At 52.8% G+C, this 19,642-nt stretch overlaps 1 protein-coding gene across 1 annotated transcript; it reads right to left on the bottom strand.

The window, feature by feature from the left end:
- Positions 1-401: 401 nt before the first annotated feature.
- Positions 402-16,339, bottom strand: LOC142821256 (sialoadhesin-like). The gene is made up of 10 exons (XM_075912095.1): positions 16,060-16,339; positions 15,911-15,949; positions 13,040-13,336; positions 11,781-12,083; positions 9,569-9,990; positions 7,054-7,387; positions 4,079-4,408; positions 3,463-3,570; positions 1,817-1,938; positions 402-1,080 (listed from the first exon to the last, which is right to left on the bottom strand). The coding sequence occupies exons 1-10, from the start codon at positions 16,088-16,090 to the stop codon at positions 931-933; spliced, it is 2,136 nt and encodes a 711-aa protein (XP_075768210.1). The 5' UTR covers positions 16,091-16,339; the 3' UTR covers positions 402-930.
- Positions 16,340-19,642: the final 3,303 nt, after the last annotated feature.

Below are 19,642 nucleotides of genomic sequence, written 5' to 3' on the forward strand. Positions count from 1 at the left end.
CCTGGGGATCTCTTGTTTCAGTTTAGAATCTATGGCTCTTCTGAGTTGAAACAACCAAGATCCATTTTTTTCTTGTCAGGGATTTGTATTTCCTTCCCCCAGAGATCAGGAGGATGGGACCAGTTCACATGCAAGTCTCCAGTTCATGGATCAGGGGATCCAAAGAACAAAGTGTTGTGTCCTCTGATGTTCACAATTGTTTGTCTGATATCTAGAGGCCTTCTTACATTGGGCAGAAAATCGCCCCTCCCATTGTAAACTCATATTTCACTCTTGGTCATGCTTCTGTGTTCCATTTTAGAAGAAATACTTAAATATCACCTGATAACAAGGGGTATGCACATCATCAGTGAGATTAATGCAGACAACAACATATAAGCATTTCGTAGAGTCTAAACATTAAAAATATTTGTGTAAATTTAATATTTATATTAAGAAACATTAAAAACATTCATATAAGTCTAATGCCAATATTGAGCAAAACACCCAAGTGACTTAGCCTGGTCTCCAGTTATGAGGTTGGTTCTTAGCTAACACCAGCAGCTGAAGCAAGAGCTGGCATCAAACGTGACAGCAGCACACCAGCCATACTGTGTTTCTTAGCTGCCAGGTCGCTTGATCCACACAAACTCACAAACCCACTCTCCTGTGTCTAAATCTGGCCAGTCTTCCAAATACCTTCAGAATGTATTTCCAGCTACATGGGCAACCCTTTCCACACAGCCCAGACACATCACACAGTGATATTCATGGCCACAAGTTTTTCCATGATCTCTGATAAGATGCTGGCTGGCTAAATATTCTGACAGCAGAAACTTGGGTGAGCCCTTTGGTACATGCCATACAAGGACTGCAGGGGTGTAACAGGTTCAGCATGTGAATTGTTAAGGGGGAGGAGAAGATGCAGAGGAACAGAGAGGGATTCCCCTCTTATTTAGCTGTTTTCTGGGTGTGGGTTGTCACCACCTCACTGTACAGCACATGTTCATGTTCAGCAGGCTTGGCTTTGTTTTTCAACTGGGTGGTGTGGGCCTGTGAAGCTGACAGAGCTAAGAGTGCGTAGGTGACTTCTGAGCCCTGCTGGGAGAGGAAAGAGAAATGAGGAGGAGGAGGGGTGCATGGATGCTACAGCTGAGAAAGAGGCTATGGCATTCTTGAGGGTATGAACAGGAAGAGACCTGGGAGATAATCGTCCCTGTCTATGCTGCACTGGTGAGGCCACAGTTGGAGTGTGTCTCCAGTTCTGTGCATCACACATTAAGGAACATGTAGAGAAATTTGGGAGGGTCCAGAGCAGAGACAACACGTCTGAGAGGGAACATGAATCCAACCTTATGAAGAGGATGGTGACCAACTGTTCCCCATGCCCACTGAAGTTCGGACAAGGACTACTGGGTGTAATCTGTGGCAAGGGAGGTTTAGCTTCGGTATTAAGAAAAATATTCTACCTCTAAGGGAAGTTAAACTGTGGAACAGGTGACCAGGGGATGTTGGGAAATCTCTGTCATAAAGCAAACACCCATTAGGCTGGTCCAGGTTTAAGTAATTCTACCACAGCACAGGAGGCCAGAACTGATGGCCTCTTGTAAGTCCCTTCTCAGCCCTACAGTTCTGTGATTGGGTGGCAGTTTGGAGAAAGGGATGGACAATTCCCAGCCCTTCCTTCTGCATCATCAAACTCTGTGCAGTGTCGCCTAGTGACAGTTTTCTGATGGCCACACCCTAGAGAGGCAGAGATATCTGAGACCTGGGCAAAAGATTCAAAGAGGTTGGATTCTGATGGTTCTTTAACTTAGCCTCAGTGTATTCATGTTACCTGTTCCATCTGCTCTGCTCCAGGACCTGTGCCGTTTGATCCTTTGCTATCATGGCCCGGATCCAGGTTCCTGGTCTGTTCTGCAGGCTCAGACCTTTCAGTGCTTTTCAGAGTCTTTGGAACTAAAACAGAACCAGGGAAGAGCAGAGCTGTGATGGGGACAAACCCTGAGGAAATGCCCAGCTACAGAGCATGACCTTGAGTAAACTCAGCCCATCTCTCCACTTGCCAGGCCAGAGATTGATTCTCTAGCATTCAGTTTAGCAGGTCTAGTTAAGATCCACTAAATGGAATGCTGAGAGAGGCTCCGGTTGACACCAATTCTCCTTGCAGTCGCAAGGACTAAGGGAAGCCAATGGAAGCATTTGCTTGGCTTAAGGTAAGTCAACTCCAGCCACATATTTTACGTAGCTGGAGTTGTGCACCTTACGCCGATCTCCCTGGTCTAATGTAGAACTTTGTGCCCAGAGTTGCTCTGCATTTGTTTAAATACGTATTTTTAGCATCCCCGAGGCATGGAGACTTCTGTGAGCTTTGAATTGTTTTACCCTCACTTCACTCTAAGCACAACCAAAAGCCTTAGTGGTGACATCAATTGAAATCATTCGTCTGAAATCAAACTTCAGCTGAGTGGGTTATTTGACATCAGATGTTGATAAAGCTGAATTTGCACCAATATATGTTTAATAACCTATCAGTGTCCTTTTAGAACTCTGTCTTCCTACTCTCATTCAAAGTTAAATGCCTCACGTGCCCTGCATATTTTGGACAAGATAATTTACCAGGTGTTTTCTGGGTCCTTCAGGCAGGGAGCTGGTGGTGATGTGGTGGTTGCAGGAATCAGGGCATGGATGTGGGGATGCAGGGAATGAGACTGGGGTGTGGGGGTACAAGAGTGAAGACTGGAGGTGAGGATGGGCTCAGGACAGGGTGACCCATCTGGCAGGGATTTCTCCCCTCCCCCCCATCACCAGGGGCCTTCTGGCTCCCCTTCTCCAGTCTCACTGGATAACAGGAGCCTTCTATCTCTGACACAAACCCCCAGTTGCCAGGGGCCCTCTGCCTGCACACAGGCTTCCCTCCCCCAGCACTGAGAGAGGGCCAGGGGGAAAGGGCTTTGAGGCAGGTGGATACTTACTCATTCTGGTGGTAGGCAAAGTGGCAGAGCTCCAGTCCTACTGGACACTCTCTGGGAAGTGCAGCTGGCCCCAGTGGCCACTCTGCATATAGCTCTCACCTGTGGACTCACTGCCCCCAGTGGCCACTCTCAGTATTGCATCCCTCCTCTCTTCCCTCGCTTTCCATGTTCTGGATAACAGTCCCATTCCTGGCACTTCCCTTTGTCTTCTACACCCAAACCCTGACCTTGCTGTAAAGTTAGGATAAGAGGAAGCTGCATATCAAATGTAGTGGTTTTACCTCTTACCATTTAGGTGGAGTTCATGAAAAAAGAGATTCACAAACTGACAGGCAGGCATTCGTAAAATATAGGGATCAATTTGGTTTCCATACCTGCACCATAGTAGGATTCTTTGTGGTTGTTAATATTTTAAACTCTTTACACTGATCCTTACAGAACAGTTTCTGACTAGACCAGATCTCAGGTGCAGGTGGGAGATCTCAGCCTCTCGTTCCTTTTCACCCACCTCTGTTCTTCCTATGGCAGTAGCAGATCAGAGCAGCCAGGGCTACAATCAGAAGCAAGATGCCACCAGTTATCAGCAGAATATCACGGGTTTGGGGGGAGGCTGTCCCTGGTGCAAAGGAAAGAGAAGGGAGGGCAAATGAGAACAGACAGGCAGCTTTGATAGAAGGTGTGAGGCCACAGAGGAATCTGCCCTGGCAACAAATTTCCTGTCATAACACCTCACTATGTTGGCTGCTCCTCTTTTGAAATGAGGAAGGATGGTCCAGTGTTTATGGGAGTGGTCTTTGATATTGGCTGTGGGGGAGGATCGACTCCCTGATATACCACAAATTGACTGTGGGACTTGTTTCTTCTTTGTCTCATTTCACCACCTCTAAAATGGGCACCGAGAGGCTAAACGCATTAACAACACTGTGAGGGGCCCAGATCCTAGGCCACTGAAGTTTCATAGTTAGAAAAGTCATAGGGGGACATCGGGGTTTTCTTTCCACTTTGTTTTCTGTCACAAGTGAAATCTCTCATCCCATCCAATGTTCTTTTCCCAGAGCAGCACCTGGATCTCCTCCAGTGGGAGCAGCACAGGGAGCTGGATTAAGACATTAGGGAAGACTCACCTGTCACAGTCACATTCACAGCCTGGCTCCTGGGGGATGGGATCCACCTCCCACTCACGTTCTCCTCGTACCCACAGGTGAATTTCCCGGTATTGTTCAGACTGGCCCATGGGATGCAGAGCACAGAGACGTTCATAGAGCTGGTGCTGCTCTCTGTGGTGCTGATCTCAGACTCAGTTTCCCCAGGAACAAATTTGATTCCATCCTTGTAGAAGTGAAACCTCCACTCGACGAGATCCCTGGGGGCCGTGCAGGTGATGAGCAGGGGGAGCCCTTCGCTCACTGCTCCAGATGGGGGATCCGTGGTTAGCGAAGGCTGGGGAAGGGAATCTATGGGAATAACCAAGGGGGGTTCAGTAGAGAGAGGTCATGGAGCTGAAGTGGGGATGGTGCCCAGAATTCAATATAATCAGAACTGATCTGTGCTCTCCTCAGAAATTCTGGTTTACTTCAGGACCCCACAGAAATAAGCGAGAACTGGGCCAGAGGCTGAGGGTGGCTTCCTTCAGATACAAAGTGGGGCTGGGATTTCTCGTCAGAAGGTGGAAAGGGTTACCAGGACGTGATTTGGTTTCTGCTAATCCCTGAACCTATGGAACCCTCTGTAGACAGGGAGGGCCTTGGGAGTATGGAGATCCAGCCCCTCTGGCCAGACTGGCCTAGATCCAACATTCCCAGAGGACAGAGGCACAAGGCAGCCATGTTCTTGCCCATATTGAGAGGCCATCTGTTGCGCAACTATCTGAAGGGCATCCATGTTGGAAACCAGGAAGACATATTGGCTAGAGGTGTCATTGGCTGTGCTGATGTACATAGAGGATACAGAGGGGCAGCTGTGTTCGTCTGTGTCACCAGAAACACGGCAGGAGTTCTCAAACTTTGTGATACCGCGACCCCCCTCTAAGTTGCTGCAACCCCCCTCTAAGTTGCTTGTGACCCCCTCGGGGGGTCGGGACCCACAGTTTGAGAACCCCTATCTTACGGAGTAACAAATGTAGCTGCGCATAAGATTTCTGCGCAAGTGGCCTGTGATGACGCGTTGGGGTTTTCCCGTCTCCTGTACCCCCGTAGTGGCACAAACAGACTCCACCAGCCAGTAGAATAGAGGAAGCCTATCGCTTCTCCAGGATACAGCACAGCAGAGATGTGGGCTAGGAAATGGGGCTAGGATGCCTCAGCCCCTCTTGAGATGGGGGAGACTGGGCCCCTAAATTCCAGCCCCTTTCCCTAGTCTGTCTCCTCCATGCTCCCAGTCAGAAACTAACTTACTTCCAGCCCTGCCCCCCAGCCAGGGGTGGCATTCCACCTTCCTTTGTTTCTCTCCCTGGGGGGTAGCTGGTCGGACAGGTTGAGAGACCCTTTCTGCATAATGACTCACCCCTGGCCCTTCTGTGCTGTGCTACAGACAGCAGCCAGTGGAGGTCACCCACAGCCCACTGCCCAGCATAGCAACCAGCAAGGTACCCCCACTACGTCACAAGGCCATGCACACTAAGACCCAAATGAATGTGTTGATCTTTAAGGTGCCGCAGGACCTGTATAGCAGCCATGTTCTTGGGTGGGTGTATGTTTGGGATAGTGCAGAGGCTGGGGGCCCAGCTGAGGAGAGACAGGGGGTACTGAGAGCATGGCTGGGGCTGCAGCTGGATAGGGATGGAGAAAGGGCCTCCCCATGGATGACCCACATGTCTCACCACCTCCACATGGAAATACTCTCTCACCCAATACTGGTGAGAAGAAGGACTCAGTTTGGCTGGGCTCTGTCACCCAGACTCCAATCTACAGTGCATGTAGTGCAGGCTTGGCTCTCTGCTGTCATTTGTGCTGAAAAGTCAGGTGCCCTGCCTGGAGACCCCACTGAAGGTCTGGTTCCTTCTCTGACTGAAGAACCCATAGCCCACCCTCTCCTCACCCCAGGGAGCTAAGCACTCAGGATGACCAGCTTCACTGTTACATTGGTGGGTCCAGGGGGCCCAGTGAGATGACAGGAAGCTGGTGGAGGGTCATAGAGGAGGTGGGGAGGGAATCATGAGAAAGTCTCTGACACACAGACACACAAACACCCAGAATCCCCCTACTCCATGCCACGCCACCCAGGCTGATGGATACTGGCTTTTTAGAGCTTCGATCTCTCCAACACCAACAGGTGCATGGCCTAGAGCCCTGTGTGGTTTGCACATTCAGGGTTAGAGGAAAGCATCCCTGGCTGAGCCACAGCTGAGATGCTCCTTCCACCTGCTTTGTCACACTGGGATCCTGCAGCTTTGTGACCCCCAGAGCAGCCCAGCGTGTGAGGGGAACAGGCTCTCCAGGGTGGTTAATGGGGAGATCAGGACTCAGGAAAAGGGACCAGGATGGGATCAGGATTAGATACAAAAGAGAGTAGGAATTAGATACAGAAGAAGGGTCAAAGCTGGCAGAGCTCTGGAAAGCCCTGGGAGGTGAGGGGCAGATGGTAGCAGATCAAACTCATTTCAAGAATCAGAAAGACCCTGCACCTCTGTACCTCAGCCCTGCCCTGTGTAGGAGACAGAGGTTTGGCCAATAGGAGACAGAGGATTATTGCTTGATGTCCATACGGAGGTGATGGGGGAATGGGCAAGATGCCATTGACTGCTCTGTCTCCTGAAGATTGTCATATAGGAAATGGCAGGGATGGAGGCAATGAAATGATCTAAGCACAGAGGTGCCACCTCACTGATCAGCTGGGAGCATCTCCTTGCAATTGGGGTGTCCAACCCCCCATGGCTTGACAGAGAGCAGAGATGTTCCTGATGGCCGGGAGCCCCAGATCTCCAGCAAAGCACTGATGAACCTCCAGGTGAAGCCAAGGACCTAGGGAGCAACACTGACCAGAGACAGGGATTGAAATTGCCCTGCCCTGGACCTGAGAAACTGGGCAGTGTCACGCTGGTACATGGAGCAGAAAGACCCTGGGGCTGTTTGTTGGTCCTGTGGCAGACAGGGGCACTTACCAATCACTGTGATGAAGATGGGTTGAGTCCTCTCCGATGGGATCTCTCGCCCAGACTCTATCTTCCAGTAATCACAGCTGTATGCTCCAGCTTGTGACTCAGACACATTCGAGAGCAGAAGGGAGGTGCTGACATGGAACCAAGATTTGAGGAGCTCTCCAGAATCAATTCTCTGCCCATCTCTAAAAAAACGGATCCCGGACTGGGTGGAAAAGCTGCTAGCTGAGCACGTCAGGTTCACAGATTCACCGCGTAGGAGGATGCGATGTGGTGGGATCACAGTGAGCTTGGGGGGTAACGGTTGGGCTGGAAGAGGGAAGGAGGAAGCAGAGAACTCTCTTTACAAGCAGCACTCCACTCATATAAATAGTGACCCTCTCCCCCTCAGCCAGTCCCACCCACAGCTTCTCCCAGTCTCCCCTTTGTTCCTCCCAGGCCTCTGCACAGCTCTGGGGCCCCATCCAAATCTCTGCAGCTGCATCATCAGATGTTGCCAGGGTGGATGCACTGAGAAGTGGACAAGTGAACGGGGACCCAGCACAGGGAGGGTCCTTGGGAGGGGCAGGACTAGAAGGCAGGGCCAGGAGGGAATGAGGGTCTCTGGTGCTCTCTCTTCAGCCCTGTAAGGGACAGATGGAACAGCCCTTTAATGATCCTGGCAGGTGAGGCCCCTAGGATGGCCAGTCAAGTCACCCAGGGCTTGGGGTCACATGACTGGTGGGCACACACTGCTGAAGCCAGGAAATGACCTGGCTGAGCAGCTGTGACATCCTGCTGCTGCGAGGGATCCTGCTCCTTGCTAGGCTCCTGAGATCAGTATCCAGCATGTTCCTTCCCCACTCCCAGCCTGTGCCTGCCCCGTTCCTCCCTTGTTCCCAGGTCTGGCCCCGCCCTCACCATCATGCCAGGCTGCCTCCATCCTGGCTCCCAGCCCCCAGAGTACGGCACAGGCTGTGCAATCACTGGTGATTTTCCAGCCAGCACTGGGTGTGTTTTCTGAAAGATCTGCCCTGTGCCAAGCAGGGTTCATTCAGGGCTCTGCCCTGTGCTCTGTGGGGTCAGAGCAGATGATTACTCAGCCCTTATGGCCTCAGAATCGATGTTTCTGTGACATTGACACATGTTACAGACCTGGTCTGAAATGTGGGTTTCAGTCAAACACCCCAGCTGTTCAAATCCTGCTATACTTTCAACCAGCTTCTTTGGCTTGCCTTGGACACCAACCCATTCTCGTTTCAGCATTGTTAAATGGAGGAGGGGTGGACCCGCTGCCCATTCCTGCCCTAGATGCCCCCAGGCAGCCCTGGTGTCTCCTCAGGCCCATGTTGCTGGACTGCCAGCTTGGGAGTGAGTCTGGCCAGAGCTGCCTGGGCTCCCCCTGCCTGCCCACAGTATGGTGCTGTCCAAGGTACCGCTGCTCCCCTGGCTCCCCCTGCCTGCCCTATCACGGTGCTGTCCAAGGTACTGCTGATCCCTGGCTCTCCCTACCTGCCCCCAGCGTGGTGCTGTCCAAGCTACCTCTGTGTAGGGGAGCCTCGACAGCCCTGCCTTGATGAGAAATGGTGATATCCGCCTTTTCCACAGTGAGGCTCCCTAAAAGCAAGTTTCTTGCACAAAAGCAGGCAGGAAAGGTTTGGAACCCAGAAACTGTGAGAGGAAGGAATGTTTTGAATAACAATGCAAATTAAGCATAGTACGCGAGACAGCTTCAAGAACACAGGACAAGCAACCTTGCACTGGTAGTTCAGTTTCTGATAAGCAAAAATTACAGCTGCAGCCATAAAACTGTCAACTACACATGGGCTGTGTCTAGACTGGCAAGTTTTTCCACAAAATCATCTGCTTTTGCGGAAAAACTTGCCAGCTGCCTACATTGGCCGCTTGAATTTCTGCAAGAACACTGACGATCTCATGTAAGATTGTCAGTGTTCTTGCGGAAATACTGTGCTGCTCCCGTTCGGACAAAAGCCCTCTTGCGCAAATAGGGCCGGTGTAGACAGCACAGTACTGTTTTGCACAAAAAAGCCCCGATTGCTAAAATGGCGATCAGGGCTTTTTTGCGCAAAACCGCGTCTAGATTGGCACAGAAGCTTTTCTGCAAAAAGTGCTTTTGTGGAAAAGCCTCAGTGCCAATCTAGACACGCGCTTCCGAAAATGCTTTTAACGGAAAACTTTTCCATTAAAAGCATTTCTGGAAAATCATGCCAGTGTAGAAGTAGCCATACAGTTTTGGCCACACCCCAATTTCCAAGGTACCACTGCTAGCAGTAAGCTCCATCCCTCTCCCTCCAGGGCTTGAGATTGTCTGAGTGTCTCTTGGCCAACCATCTTTTTATGTTGCCCAACAGGGCTCTGATTGGATGACTCTAGCCTGCTTCTCATTGGCTCCCTGCCTCAGCCCTCATTCCTTATGTGGGGTTAAGTTTTAACCCCTTATTTGCCAGTGCAGGACAATCACCCTGTCACACTGTCATTCAGCAGACAGGGGCGTGTGCGCATGCAGGTATGTTTGTACCAGTGGAAGTGACCAGTCTTGCTCTGTCAGTGCAACATCCATCTCATCAGCTGCAGGTGCCAGATTCCCACAGGAAATGTGTCTCCATAGCACAAAGGCACCAAGGGAAACTAGGACAGCCCAGCACTCGCCTCTCACACTGATGGAGACAGGGGGACTCTCCACAGACTGGATCTCTCGTCCGGACAGATGTATCCAGTACTGGCAGGTGTACGACCCGGAGTCCCATGACCACAGTGTTAAGTTCATGACATCGGAATAGCTGCTGCCAGATGGGAAGATCCTTTCCCCGTTCTTGGAGAATTGAAATTTTGTAATTGCCACATCACCACTGGGAAGAGAACACGTGAGCTGAACAGACTCCTCAGAGAGGTAGAGCTGGTGCAAGGGGCTCTGGGAGAGGGTGGGAGCTGCTGGGGGGCCTGGAAAAGACAATGTGTAAGATTTCAAAGCTGAAAGGACTCAGTGAGCTGAGAGAGAAAGATGAAGGGCAGGAGGCTGTTACTACCTAAGTGGAGGACGAGGGGGATTCCCACAGAGAAATAAATGCCCCCCTGAAACCTCACTGCCCCCAGTCAGGTGTCTCTCTGTGGTGCTGTATTACACGGCCTTCCAAAGGTCACAGGTTTCATCTGGAGGCACCTGGGGTGAGCGGGGTTCAGGGAGAGGGACAGGGCTACAGAAGAGTCTGGACACCAGGGCTGTGTCTACACTAACCACTTATTCCGGAAAATCAGCCGCTTTTCCAGAATAACTTGCCAGCTGTCTACACTGGCCCCTTGAATTTCCAGAAAAGCACTGACGATCTACTGTAAGAAATCAGCCGCTTTTCTGGAAATACTATGCTGCTCCCGTTCGGGCAAAAGTCCTTTTTCCGGAAAACTGTTCCAGAAAAGGGCCAGTGTAGACAGCACAGTAGTGTTTTCCACAAAAAACCCTCTATTGCAAAAATGACGATCGGGGCTTTTTTGCAGAAAAGTGCGTCTACATTGGCACGGACGCTTTTCCGGAAAAAGTGCTTTTCTGGAAAAGCATCCTGCCAATGTAGATGCACTTTTTCTGGAAAAACTTATCACAGAAAACTGTTCTGTTTTAAGCATTTCCGGAAAATCATGCCAGTGTAGACCTAGCCCAGGAGTCAGGTACAGAAGAAGGGGCCCAGCCAGCAGGGATCTCTGGAGGGATCTGGGAGCAGGGGCAGATGTTTCAAAGCTAAATTCATCTCAGGGGGAGTGGAGTTTCCATGGGAAATGCCCTGCACCCCTGTGCCTCACTGTGCCCACGTTACCAGCAGCAACCTCAATCCCCCTGATTCCAACACTTTCTGGGGAAAGTGTGTGTGTGTGTGGGGGGGGGGGGAATGTTGTTACAAATGGGTTAAACCCAACACACCCATTCCCATCAGGATATTCACCCCCACAGTCCCAATCCATGGACAGAGGCAGAAAATTGGGGAGAACCTGTCAGTTGACCACCAGACTATGGCGCCTGCTCCTGGGCACTACCCCTCAGCAGCACCTAAACGCTGGATTCCTCCCCTCCCAGGGAGCCCAATTACCCCACAGCTCACCTTGCCTCTGTGATTCACAGCCACCCTTCACCAAGCCTCTTCCATCAAGGCAAATAGCACTGGCCACTCAGCATCAGCAAGGGGCGTTGGACCTGCAACCAATTCCTACCCTAGATGCCCCATTGCAGCCCTGGTATCTCCTCAGTCCCATGTCGCTGGGCCCCCAGCCTGGGAGTGGGTCAGGTCAGGTCGGGTCGGGTCGGGTCGGGTCGGGTCAGGCCAGAGCTCTCCTGGCTCCTCCTGCCTGCCCCCTGCTAGCAGCCACCTGCATCCCTCTCTCACCAGGGCTAAGAGAGACTGGGTGTCCCCTGGCCAGCCACCTTTTTATGCTGCCCAGCAAGGCTCTGATTGGCTGACTCTCTCCTGCTTGTGATTGGCTCCCTGACCCAGCCCTTTCCCTTTATATGGAAGCTATGTTTTAACCCCTTATTTGCCAGTGCAGGACCACCACACTGTCAGACGTTCATTCACCAGATGTGTGTGCATGTGCACACGCACACGCATCTTTGTACCTAGGGACGTGAGCACCCTGCTCTGTCTGTGCAACTCTCATCTCATGGGCTACAAGTCCTGGATTCCATGCAGGGAATGCGTCTCTAACAAAAACCAACCAAGGGAAGCTGGGGACAGCCCAGCACTCACGTGTCACAGTGATGGTAACAGGGGGACTCTCCAGCGATTGGATCTCTCGTCCCAGCGGGTGTATCCAGTACCGGCAGGAGTATGACCCGGAGTCCCCGGGCTTCAATTTTAAGTTCCTGACATCAGAGTAGCTGCTGCCCAGTGGGACAACAGGTAGGAAGATCCTTTTCCCCCCCTTGGAAAATTGAAATCTTGTAACTGCCTCATTACCAGTGGGAGGAGAACATGCTAGCTGCACGAATTCCCCTGAGAGGTACAGCTGGTGCGGGGGGCTCAGGGCGAAGGTGGGAGCTGCTGGGGGGTCTGAAAAAGACAACGGGTCAGATTCCAGTGCAGGAGAAGAGACACAGAGAGCCGAGAGGCTGAGATGCAGAAGAGGAGGCTGTTACTGCCTAGATGGAGCTAGAGTGTTTCTTAAACTCTGTGCCATGGCCTCTTTTAACGTTTTTCCCCCTGCCCCCAGTGGAGATGGAAGCTCAGCTGGGACAGCACATGCAGAAATTAAAGGGCCCATGACCATTTCTTTTTTCTTTTTTTCCCCCTCAACAATTTTCCTTTAGTGTTTCACATAAAAATGATTGTTTGGTGTTCCATGGTCTTTAAAAGTTTAAGAAACACTGAGCTAGAGAGATTCCCATAGAAAAATAAATGCCCTGCTGAAATCCCAGTGCACCCCGCCCCCCCCCCCCCGCCCAATGTCTCACCTTGCCCCTATATCACACAGCCCTCCAAAGGTTCCCTGGTGGGATAACTGGGTGGGCAGGGTTAAGGGAGAGGGGAAGGGTGTGGAAGGGTTTGGAAACCAGGGTCGGGGTTAGATACAGAAGAAGGGGCCCACCCAGCAGGGGTTTCTCTGGGGATTCCATCCCTGCTTTGAGAGAAGAGTTTGTATCCACTGCTGCTTTCACCCCAGGGGTAGCTTCTGCTCCTCTCATACATGTGACCCGTAGGGGGTGCTGACATATTTGTGCCACCAGGGTCTGGCGTAACAGGATAGACACCAATCCCTGTTTTGACAGAAATCAGATTGTGCTCCTCCGGCAATGCCCACCCAGGACCCCAGCGCTGTGAGCTCTCCACAGCAGTGCCCTGGCAATGCCCAGTCGATGCTGAGCAGCTGGGAGCCCCACTCCCACCATAGACTCTCTGAGATGCAGGGAGGGAGGCTGGGCAGACAGAGGGTGAAGGTGGGGTGCTGGGGTGGGTTTCAGGTCCCCAAAGACTCCTCCCATCCAACGGCAGGGAAACCAGGGGCTCACCTCTCACAGTGATGGAGACTGAGCTGCTGTTCCCAGAGGAGATCTCTCCATTGGATTCCCATCTCCAATATGCACAGGTGTAGGACCCAGCCCTTCCCTTCTCAGCGATGAGTTCCAGCCGGGCCCCTGCATTTGGGTGTGGGACTATGCTGGGCTCCTGCAGTTCATTTTGAAGGAAGAATCTGTATCCTGAGACCAATCCATTTGAAGGAGCTGAACAGGTGAGGTGAACCTGATCCCCTGGGAGATAGACTCGGTAGCTGCGGTCCAGAGATAGGCTGGGGGCCGGCAGGGGATCTGGAACAGAGACACGGGGTCAGTGGGCAGGGAGATGCCAGGATGGAATGAGGAGAAGGGAGAAGGGGTAAAAGATCTGTCCTGGGCAGACAGGAACACAAACCAGCCTCACTCCTTGCCTTGCCCCCACTCCCACACACCATGGCAAATAAACCTCATTCCGGGCCCTTTTCCGAGATCCCAGGCCAGAAGGGCCCATTGTGCTCATGGAGTCCAACCCGTGTGTCACCCAGCCCCTGGGATTGCCCTGGATGGTCCCTCTGTCACCCAGGGCAGATCCCTGGGAAGCTCATTGAGGCTTCATTCAGAAATCATCAGCGCTGGAGAATCCACCCCAGAGTTTTGGGAAGTGTCCCCCTGCTTAATTCCCCCACCGTGAAAATGCCTCCTATTTCCAGCCTGAGTTTGTCTGGCCACAGCTCCCGGGCACTGGGTTGTGTTTGCAACTGAGCTGTTGATTAATCCCCAGATAGGAGCTTCTAGACAGAGATCACGCCCCCCCAACCCTTCTCTGTGTTGTTAAACAGCTCCTGGACTGTCTTTCTCTAAGAAGGACCCGCTGTGGCGGCGCGTCGGGGTTTCCCCGACTCCTGCACCCCCATAGTGGCACGAACAGATTCCACCAGCCAGTAGAATAGAGGGAGTTTATTGCTTCTCCAGGATACAGCACAGCACAGATGTAATCTGGTTACAGGGCAGGCCTAGGATGCCTCAGCTCCCCTTGAGATGGGGGAGACTGGGCCCCTAAATTCCAGCCCCTTCCCTAGGCTGCCTCCTCCATGATTCCAGACAGAAACTAAAACTCTCTTCCAACCCTGCCCCTCCATCCCGAGCTGCACTCCACCTCCCTTCCTTTGTCTTTCTCCCTGGAAGCCAGCTCGTGGGACAGGTTGGGAGCCCCTTGCATAATGACTCATCCCCTGTCCTGCTGGACCATGCTACAAACAGCTGCCAGTGGAGGTCACACACAGACCACTGCCCAGCATAGCAACCAGCAAGGTACCCCACACTACATCACACCCGCCCTCCGTCTCACTGGACAAATTCCAGCTCCCTCCCTCTGTGCAACTTCACTCCCATCTCACAGCCTGCTCCCTGCACCCCTGAACTACACTAACCCTCAGTCAGCTGCTCCCCATCCCATAGAGGCAGGAGATGGCAGGGTGATGGAGGGGACCCAGACTGTGCCACGGGGCAATTCAGGGACAAGGGCAGGAGCTCTGCAGATGTCCACATAGGGCAGCAAGGATCGTCCATGTGACTCGGAACCACCAGATCCCCTCTCTCTCCATCCAGAGGAAGCGGGTGAGCTCATTTGTGGAGGGTGGAAGGGCCCTTCCTCCACTTGGGACCCCCAACATCCCAACACTCTCCATTCAGGGGGAATGTGGGGTGCAAACAGAGGGGCAGGGATGTTGTTGAAAATGGATCGATCCCAACAGCCCCATTTCCATCAGGACAGTCACCCACAGTCTCCATCCAGGGGCAGAGGGATAAGCGGGTAAGAGAATCTGTCATGTGACCATCAGCCCTGCCCAGCAGTAGCTAGAAGGCGCTGACTAGAAATGAGGAAGCTCTGGCAGATGTGAGGGAGTAAAGGGGGGAATTCTTCTGCCCATCACTGTTCCTCTGGAGCCTCTGCAGAATCTGCTTTTACTGCCCTGCTGCATGCAGCTCAGTCACTATCCCTGTCCCTGTCCTTGAGCCCTCTGATCTGAGAGCTGGGGCAGAGAGCTCCACATGGGTGGGTGTGACGTAGTGCGGGTACCTGGCTGGTTTCTATACTGCTGGCTCTGGGGTAACCCCCACTGATGCCGTGGGTACCACGACCCAGCAAAACAGGATAAGTCACTATGCAAAGGGACCTCTCAACCGGTATGGCCAGACACCCCCCATGGAGAGGAACAAAGGAAGGTGGAATGCTGCCCTGGCTGGGGGGCAGGGATGGAAGAGTGTTGGTTAGTTGCTGTCTGGGAGCATGGAGGAGACAGCCTAGGGAAAGGGGCTGGAGTTTAGGGGCCCAGTCTCCCCCATCTCAAGGGGGCCTGAGGCATCCTAGCCCAGCTCTGTGACCAGATTACATCTGTGCTGTGCTGTATCCTGGGGAGGCAATAAACTTCCTCTATTCCACCGGCTGGTGCAGTCTGTTTGTGCCATTTCGGGGTGCAGGAGACGGGGGACCCCCAACATGCCATCACAGTGGGCCCTGCCTAGGGGTCAGTGTCATGTGGAAGTGGGAGCTCAGTCTCCATGGCCCCTCCCACCCTCACTCTCTCTGTTGAGGCTGCAAATGAGGGGCTGGGTAGTGCCCAAGATGATGGGGGCAGCCTCTCCCCTATGATCTGGGCTGGGACCCACCAAACAGACCCTCCCAGCAGGTATCAGATGGAGTCGCTCTTCCACCCCTCTGGATGTCAGGGGAAGTCATGGGAACATCAGGGTATGATCCCCCCTTCCTTGCAATTCCCAACACCATGGTGTGAGAGGATCAAGATCCCAGCCCCACTGACAGAACCCCTCTCCCCTCCCCCACCCCACTGCCAGCATCTCAGGGAGGCCAAGAGACATTGTTACCTGCGGGGGACACCGGCCTGGGGAGACTCTGGAGAGAGGCTGGAAGAGAAGAGCAGAGGAGGTGAGAGATCTGGGGATGCAGAACTGGGAGGGGGAGTCTGCAGACAGATAGACACAGACACACAGAGGGCTAGAGGCCAAGCACTCACCCAGCAGAGGCAGAAGGCGAGTTAGCTCCATGCTGAGCCGGTCACTCTGGGCTGGGAGCTGGGTTCTCGGCTCAGCAGGGGAAGTCACAGCTTCAGGCGTGGCCACCACTCAGCTCGGGCTGGAGACACACTGGTGTGTGGGGCACAGAGTGTGGGGGGAGGGAGCTGCCCATTTCCTGAACTTGACAGTCGGGCATGGGGAGGGTTTCCTGTCGCCAAACACTGACCCCCTCTGCTGGGACTGACCCCGCTGTGGGGAGCGGGAGCTGGAGGCAGGGCCAGGCCCAGAGGGAGATGGAATCTGGCTGAGGAAGGGCTGAGGGGGAGGGGCATCCCAGCCGAGATGAGGCCGTGCGGAGAAGCTCTCCTGTCTCTTTGTTTTTCCCCAGAGGGGAGAGTCTTTACACTGAGGGGGCTGCAGCCGTGAGTCCCTGCTCCCCCACCAGCTAGACCCTGCCCAGGTGTAATTTCCATGTCTCTGGAGGGAAAGAATCCGACATTTTCTGATCATTGTGAAACTTCCCCTTAGTCACCAGCTGGGCCGTTGCTGTGGTTTTGGCTTCCTGTTCCGTGGTCTGAGCGCTGTGAATTTCAACCCCTCCCGTCAGGCACAGATTCCCATTTGCCCCGTGACCAAGGTTTAATTTCTCTCTCCCTGAACTGCCCCTGAACTCCGTGCATGGAATGGGGATGGTTCCCCCCCCCCATCCTGTATGGAATTGTCTTATGGACACTGTCATGATTATGAGGTTAGCCAGCAGCCTGGCGATTAAGGGGTTAACACACCTAGCCAGGTGGAGTGACCAATAGGAATGTAGGTGGGACTTTCAAACTGGGACAAAGGAATTTGGGTTTTTTCCTTTCTCCCCTTTTGTCTCTCTGGGAGAGTTCTCCTCAGCTACAGAGAGGGGCAAGCATGTCTCTCTCTCTCTCTCTCCAAGACACCAGTCTCCATTTTCTGTAAGTAGGGTAAAGTTTAGGTAGTTTCATTATGTTTTATTGTTTTAAAGGTTGGGTATGGGATCTGAGATCTGGCACTGCTTAAAAGATGTTTTGGCTTTTCTTTGTAACTAAGTTCTAGGCCTATGGAGTTTCTCCATGAGTATATTTTGTTACCTTCCTGTCTAGTCATTATACTTGCAACAGGAATATTGTTGTAATAATAAAAGTTCTTTCTTTTCTTTTTATTAACCTGGCAGTGGTTAATTGTGTGCCTTGATTTTTATTTTAGGGGTGAGATTTCCCAAATGATCTTTCCCCTGATTTCTTTATCAACATTTGGGTGGTGGCAGCGGAAGTTTTATTCCCAAGATCTAGGTTTTTAAGATTTTGGGGGAAGTTTTATACCAAAGCCTGGTAGATAAGGCTTTGGGGTACACTTGCTGGCCCCCACTTCTGCATTTATCATGCCAGAGTGGGGAAGGAGCCATGACAAACACGAATTTGCATAAATCAAAGATGCTTTGGACCCAACACCCCATGTAACCGATTAGTTTGACTGTCACACTCGGCTGGATCTCTATCTCTTATTCTGGTGCGTGTCTCACTCCTGTGAGTGAGGTTAGCGACACGGAGTGTGGAATGGTTTCTGGTTTTAAATGTGCACAGGGAAGCCATCCCCCATCACAGTCTTTTCCAAACTGTGCAGCCAGTGCACAGCCGTGTGGTGGGACATTCTTGCCCTGCCCTGGACTTTGAGATGGAGCTGCTCTTCCTACAGGAGATCTCGTGAGGGGATTCTCGTCTCCAGCACCTGCCTTCTCAACTGTGCGCTCCAGCCAGGCTCTTGCCTTGGGGGTGGGGCCTTGTTGCCCTTTCTGTGAGAAGACTCTGTAACCCGAAAACTGCACGAATCAAGTAGCCAAGCTCCTGGCGCAGATTCACCCTCCGCACAGCTGAACAAATTCCTGGCCCCCCACATTTGTGCAACTTCACAGCCCCATCCCCCAGCTTATTCCCCTCAGATAACCCCATTCAGAGTCCCAATCGGCTGCTCCCCCGCCCATGGGTGGAGGAGAAAGGAGGGTGGGTGGGATCCAGACTGTGGTGAGGTGCAACTCGGGGTCAAGGGCAAGAGCCTAGGAGACAATTTGCCTTCTCCAGAGGGGACTGGGGCATCAGAAGTGGCCCTGGGGCTGGAAGGTCCTAAATGTGTCTCAGGAATCCTCTAATCCCCACTCTGCCCATGCAGGGGCAGCAGGGGAGGGCAAGGGGCGTGTGGGAGATTCCTTCATTCTCCTGGGACTCCCCTGGCTGGGGCTGGGGAAGTGGGTGGAAAGGGGGGGAAGGGTTGTTAATACAAATGGTTCAACCCAAAGACCACCATACCCATCAGGGTATTCACCCTCCATTCTCCATGGGGGGGAGGGGGAGGGGGTAGAAATGGAGCTGGGGTAGAACCCATGAGCCCAATCTCAGACCTGCCCATCAGGAACTAAAAGGCCCTGAAAGCTGGAAAGAGAGATGAGGGAGTCTGGCCGGACAGTTTAATATTTGTAAGTTTAGTATGTTGTTAAATAAAACAATTGTTGTTACAGCTCTTCCTGTTTGACTTGACTGATGCACGGTGATATACAGATACAGTGCAGGTGTGTCCCAATAGGCAGGATTCAGTCCTGGTCTCACACTTACAGTCCCCATGGGCACTACCCAGTCTGTACGTCCGTCTGTCCCTCTCTCTCTGTCTCTCGTATTTCCTAGACCCCAAAGTCAGAAGGGACTGTTGTGAATTGGAGTCCAACCTCCTGTGCCCCCAGGTCCTATGAAATCCCTGAACTGGCCCCTCTGTGACCTAGAGCGGGTCTCTTAGAAACACATTCAGGCTTGATTCAGAAATCACCAGCGCTGGAGAATCCACCACAGCCCCTGGTGTCCCTGTGGTTAATTCTCCTCAGTGTTACACTCTGGGCCTGGTTTCCTGTCTGAATTGGTCTAACGCCAGCTCCCGAGCACTGGGTTATGTTTAAAGCTTCTCCACCCTCTCCCCTCCCCTCCACTCACTGAGCCAGAACCTCTGGTCTCCCCCAGCAGAGCGCAGAGTTGGGGTGAGAAACGCCCCCAGCAGAGTAAGGCAGACACTGATAACAGCCCCGCTTGTGGAGGGTCAGCTACAGGGATGTGACAGCACCCAGGGCACAGGCCCAATGGGACCAAACCCCACATCGGCCCATCTCACTCTGCCTAGGGCAGCTCCTGGGACGTTCGTCCCACTGACACTGGGCCCTGCGGCTCCGGTTCACGTTCTGCCGGAGCGAAATCACAGGAAACCGAAAGTAAAACGCGAGCCGGGGCCAAGGCAAACAGAAGGACGAGGTTATTGAGTAACAAATGTGCGGGTGACGGGTTAGGGCGTGCCCGGCTTGCATTACAGCTGGTGACAGACTTTGCCCCGCCCTGGACAATGGGAGGGGGCTTGACTCCGAATCGGCAGGAAAGGGCAGAGCCTTAGTTTGGAGGGGTAGGGCTAGCAGCAGCCAGTCTTCAGTCCCACTCAGACCATGCTGCACCTCCCCCAGCCAGACCTCAGCGCTGCCCTGATGCGGCTCTACTGACGGCTTAAAGCATCCATAGACCGGTGTCAGAC

This window comes from Pelodiscus sinensis, chromosome 30 (genome assembly GCF_049634645.1).
Source record: "Pelodiscus sinensis isolate JC-2024 chromosome 30, ASM4963464v1, whole genome shotgun sequence".
Classification (NCBI taxonomy): Eukaryota; Metazoa; Chordata; order Testudines; family Trionychidae; genus Pelodiscus; species Pelodiscus sinensis.

What these genes read in the sequence shown, in the direction of transcription:
- LOC142821256 (XM_075912095.1), bottom strand. Translation starts at nt 16,090, where the DNA reads ATGGAGCTAACTCGCCTTCTGCCTCTGCTGG. An exon ending in CATCTTCATCACAGTGATTG is followed by an intron (nt 4,409 to 7,053) that starts GTAAGTGCCCCT and finishes TTATTCCCATAG; the next exon opens with ATTCCCTTCCCCAGCCTTCG. An exon ending in CTGCCATAGGAAGAACAGAG is followed by an intron (nt 1,939 to 3,462) that starts GTGGGTGAAAAG and finishes GTTCTGTTTTAG; the next exon opens with TTCCAAAGACTCTGAAAAGC.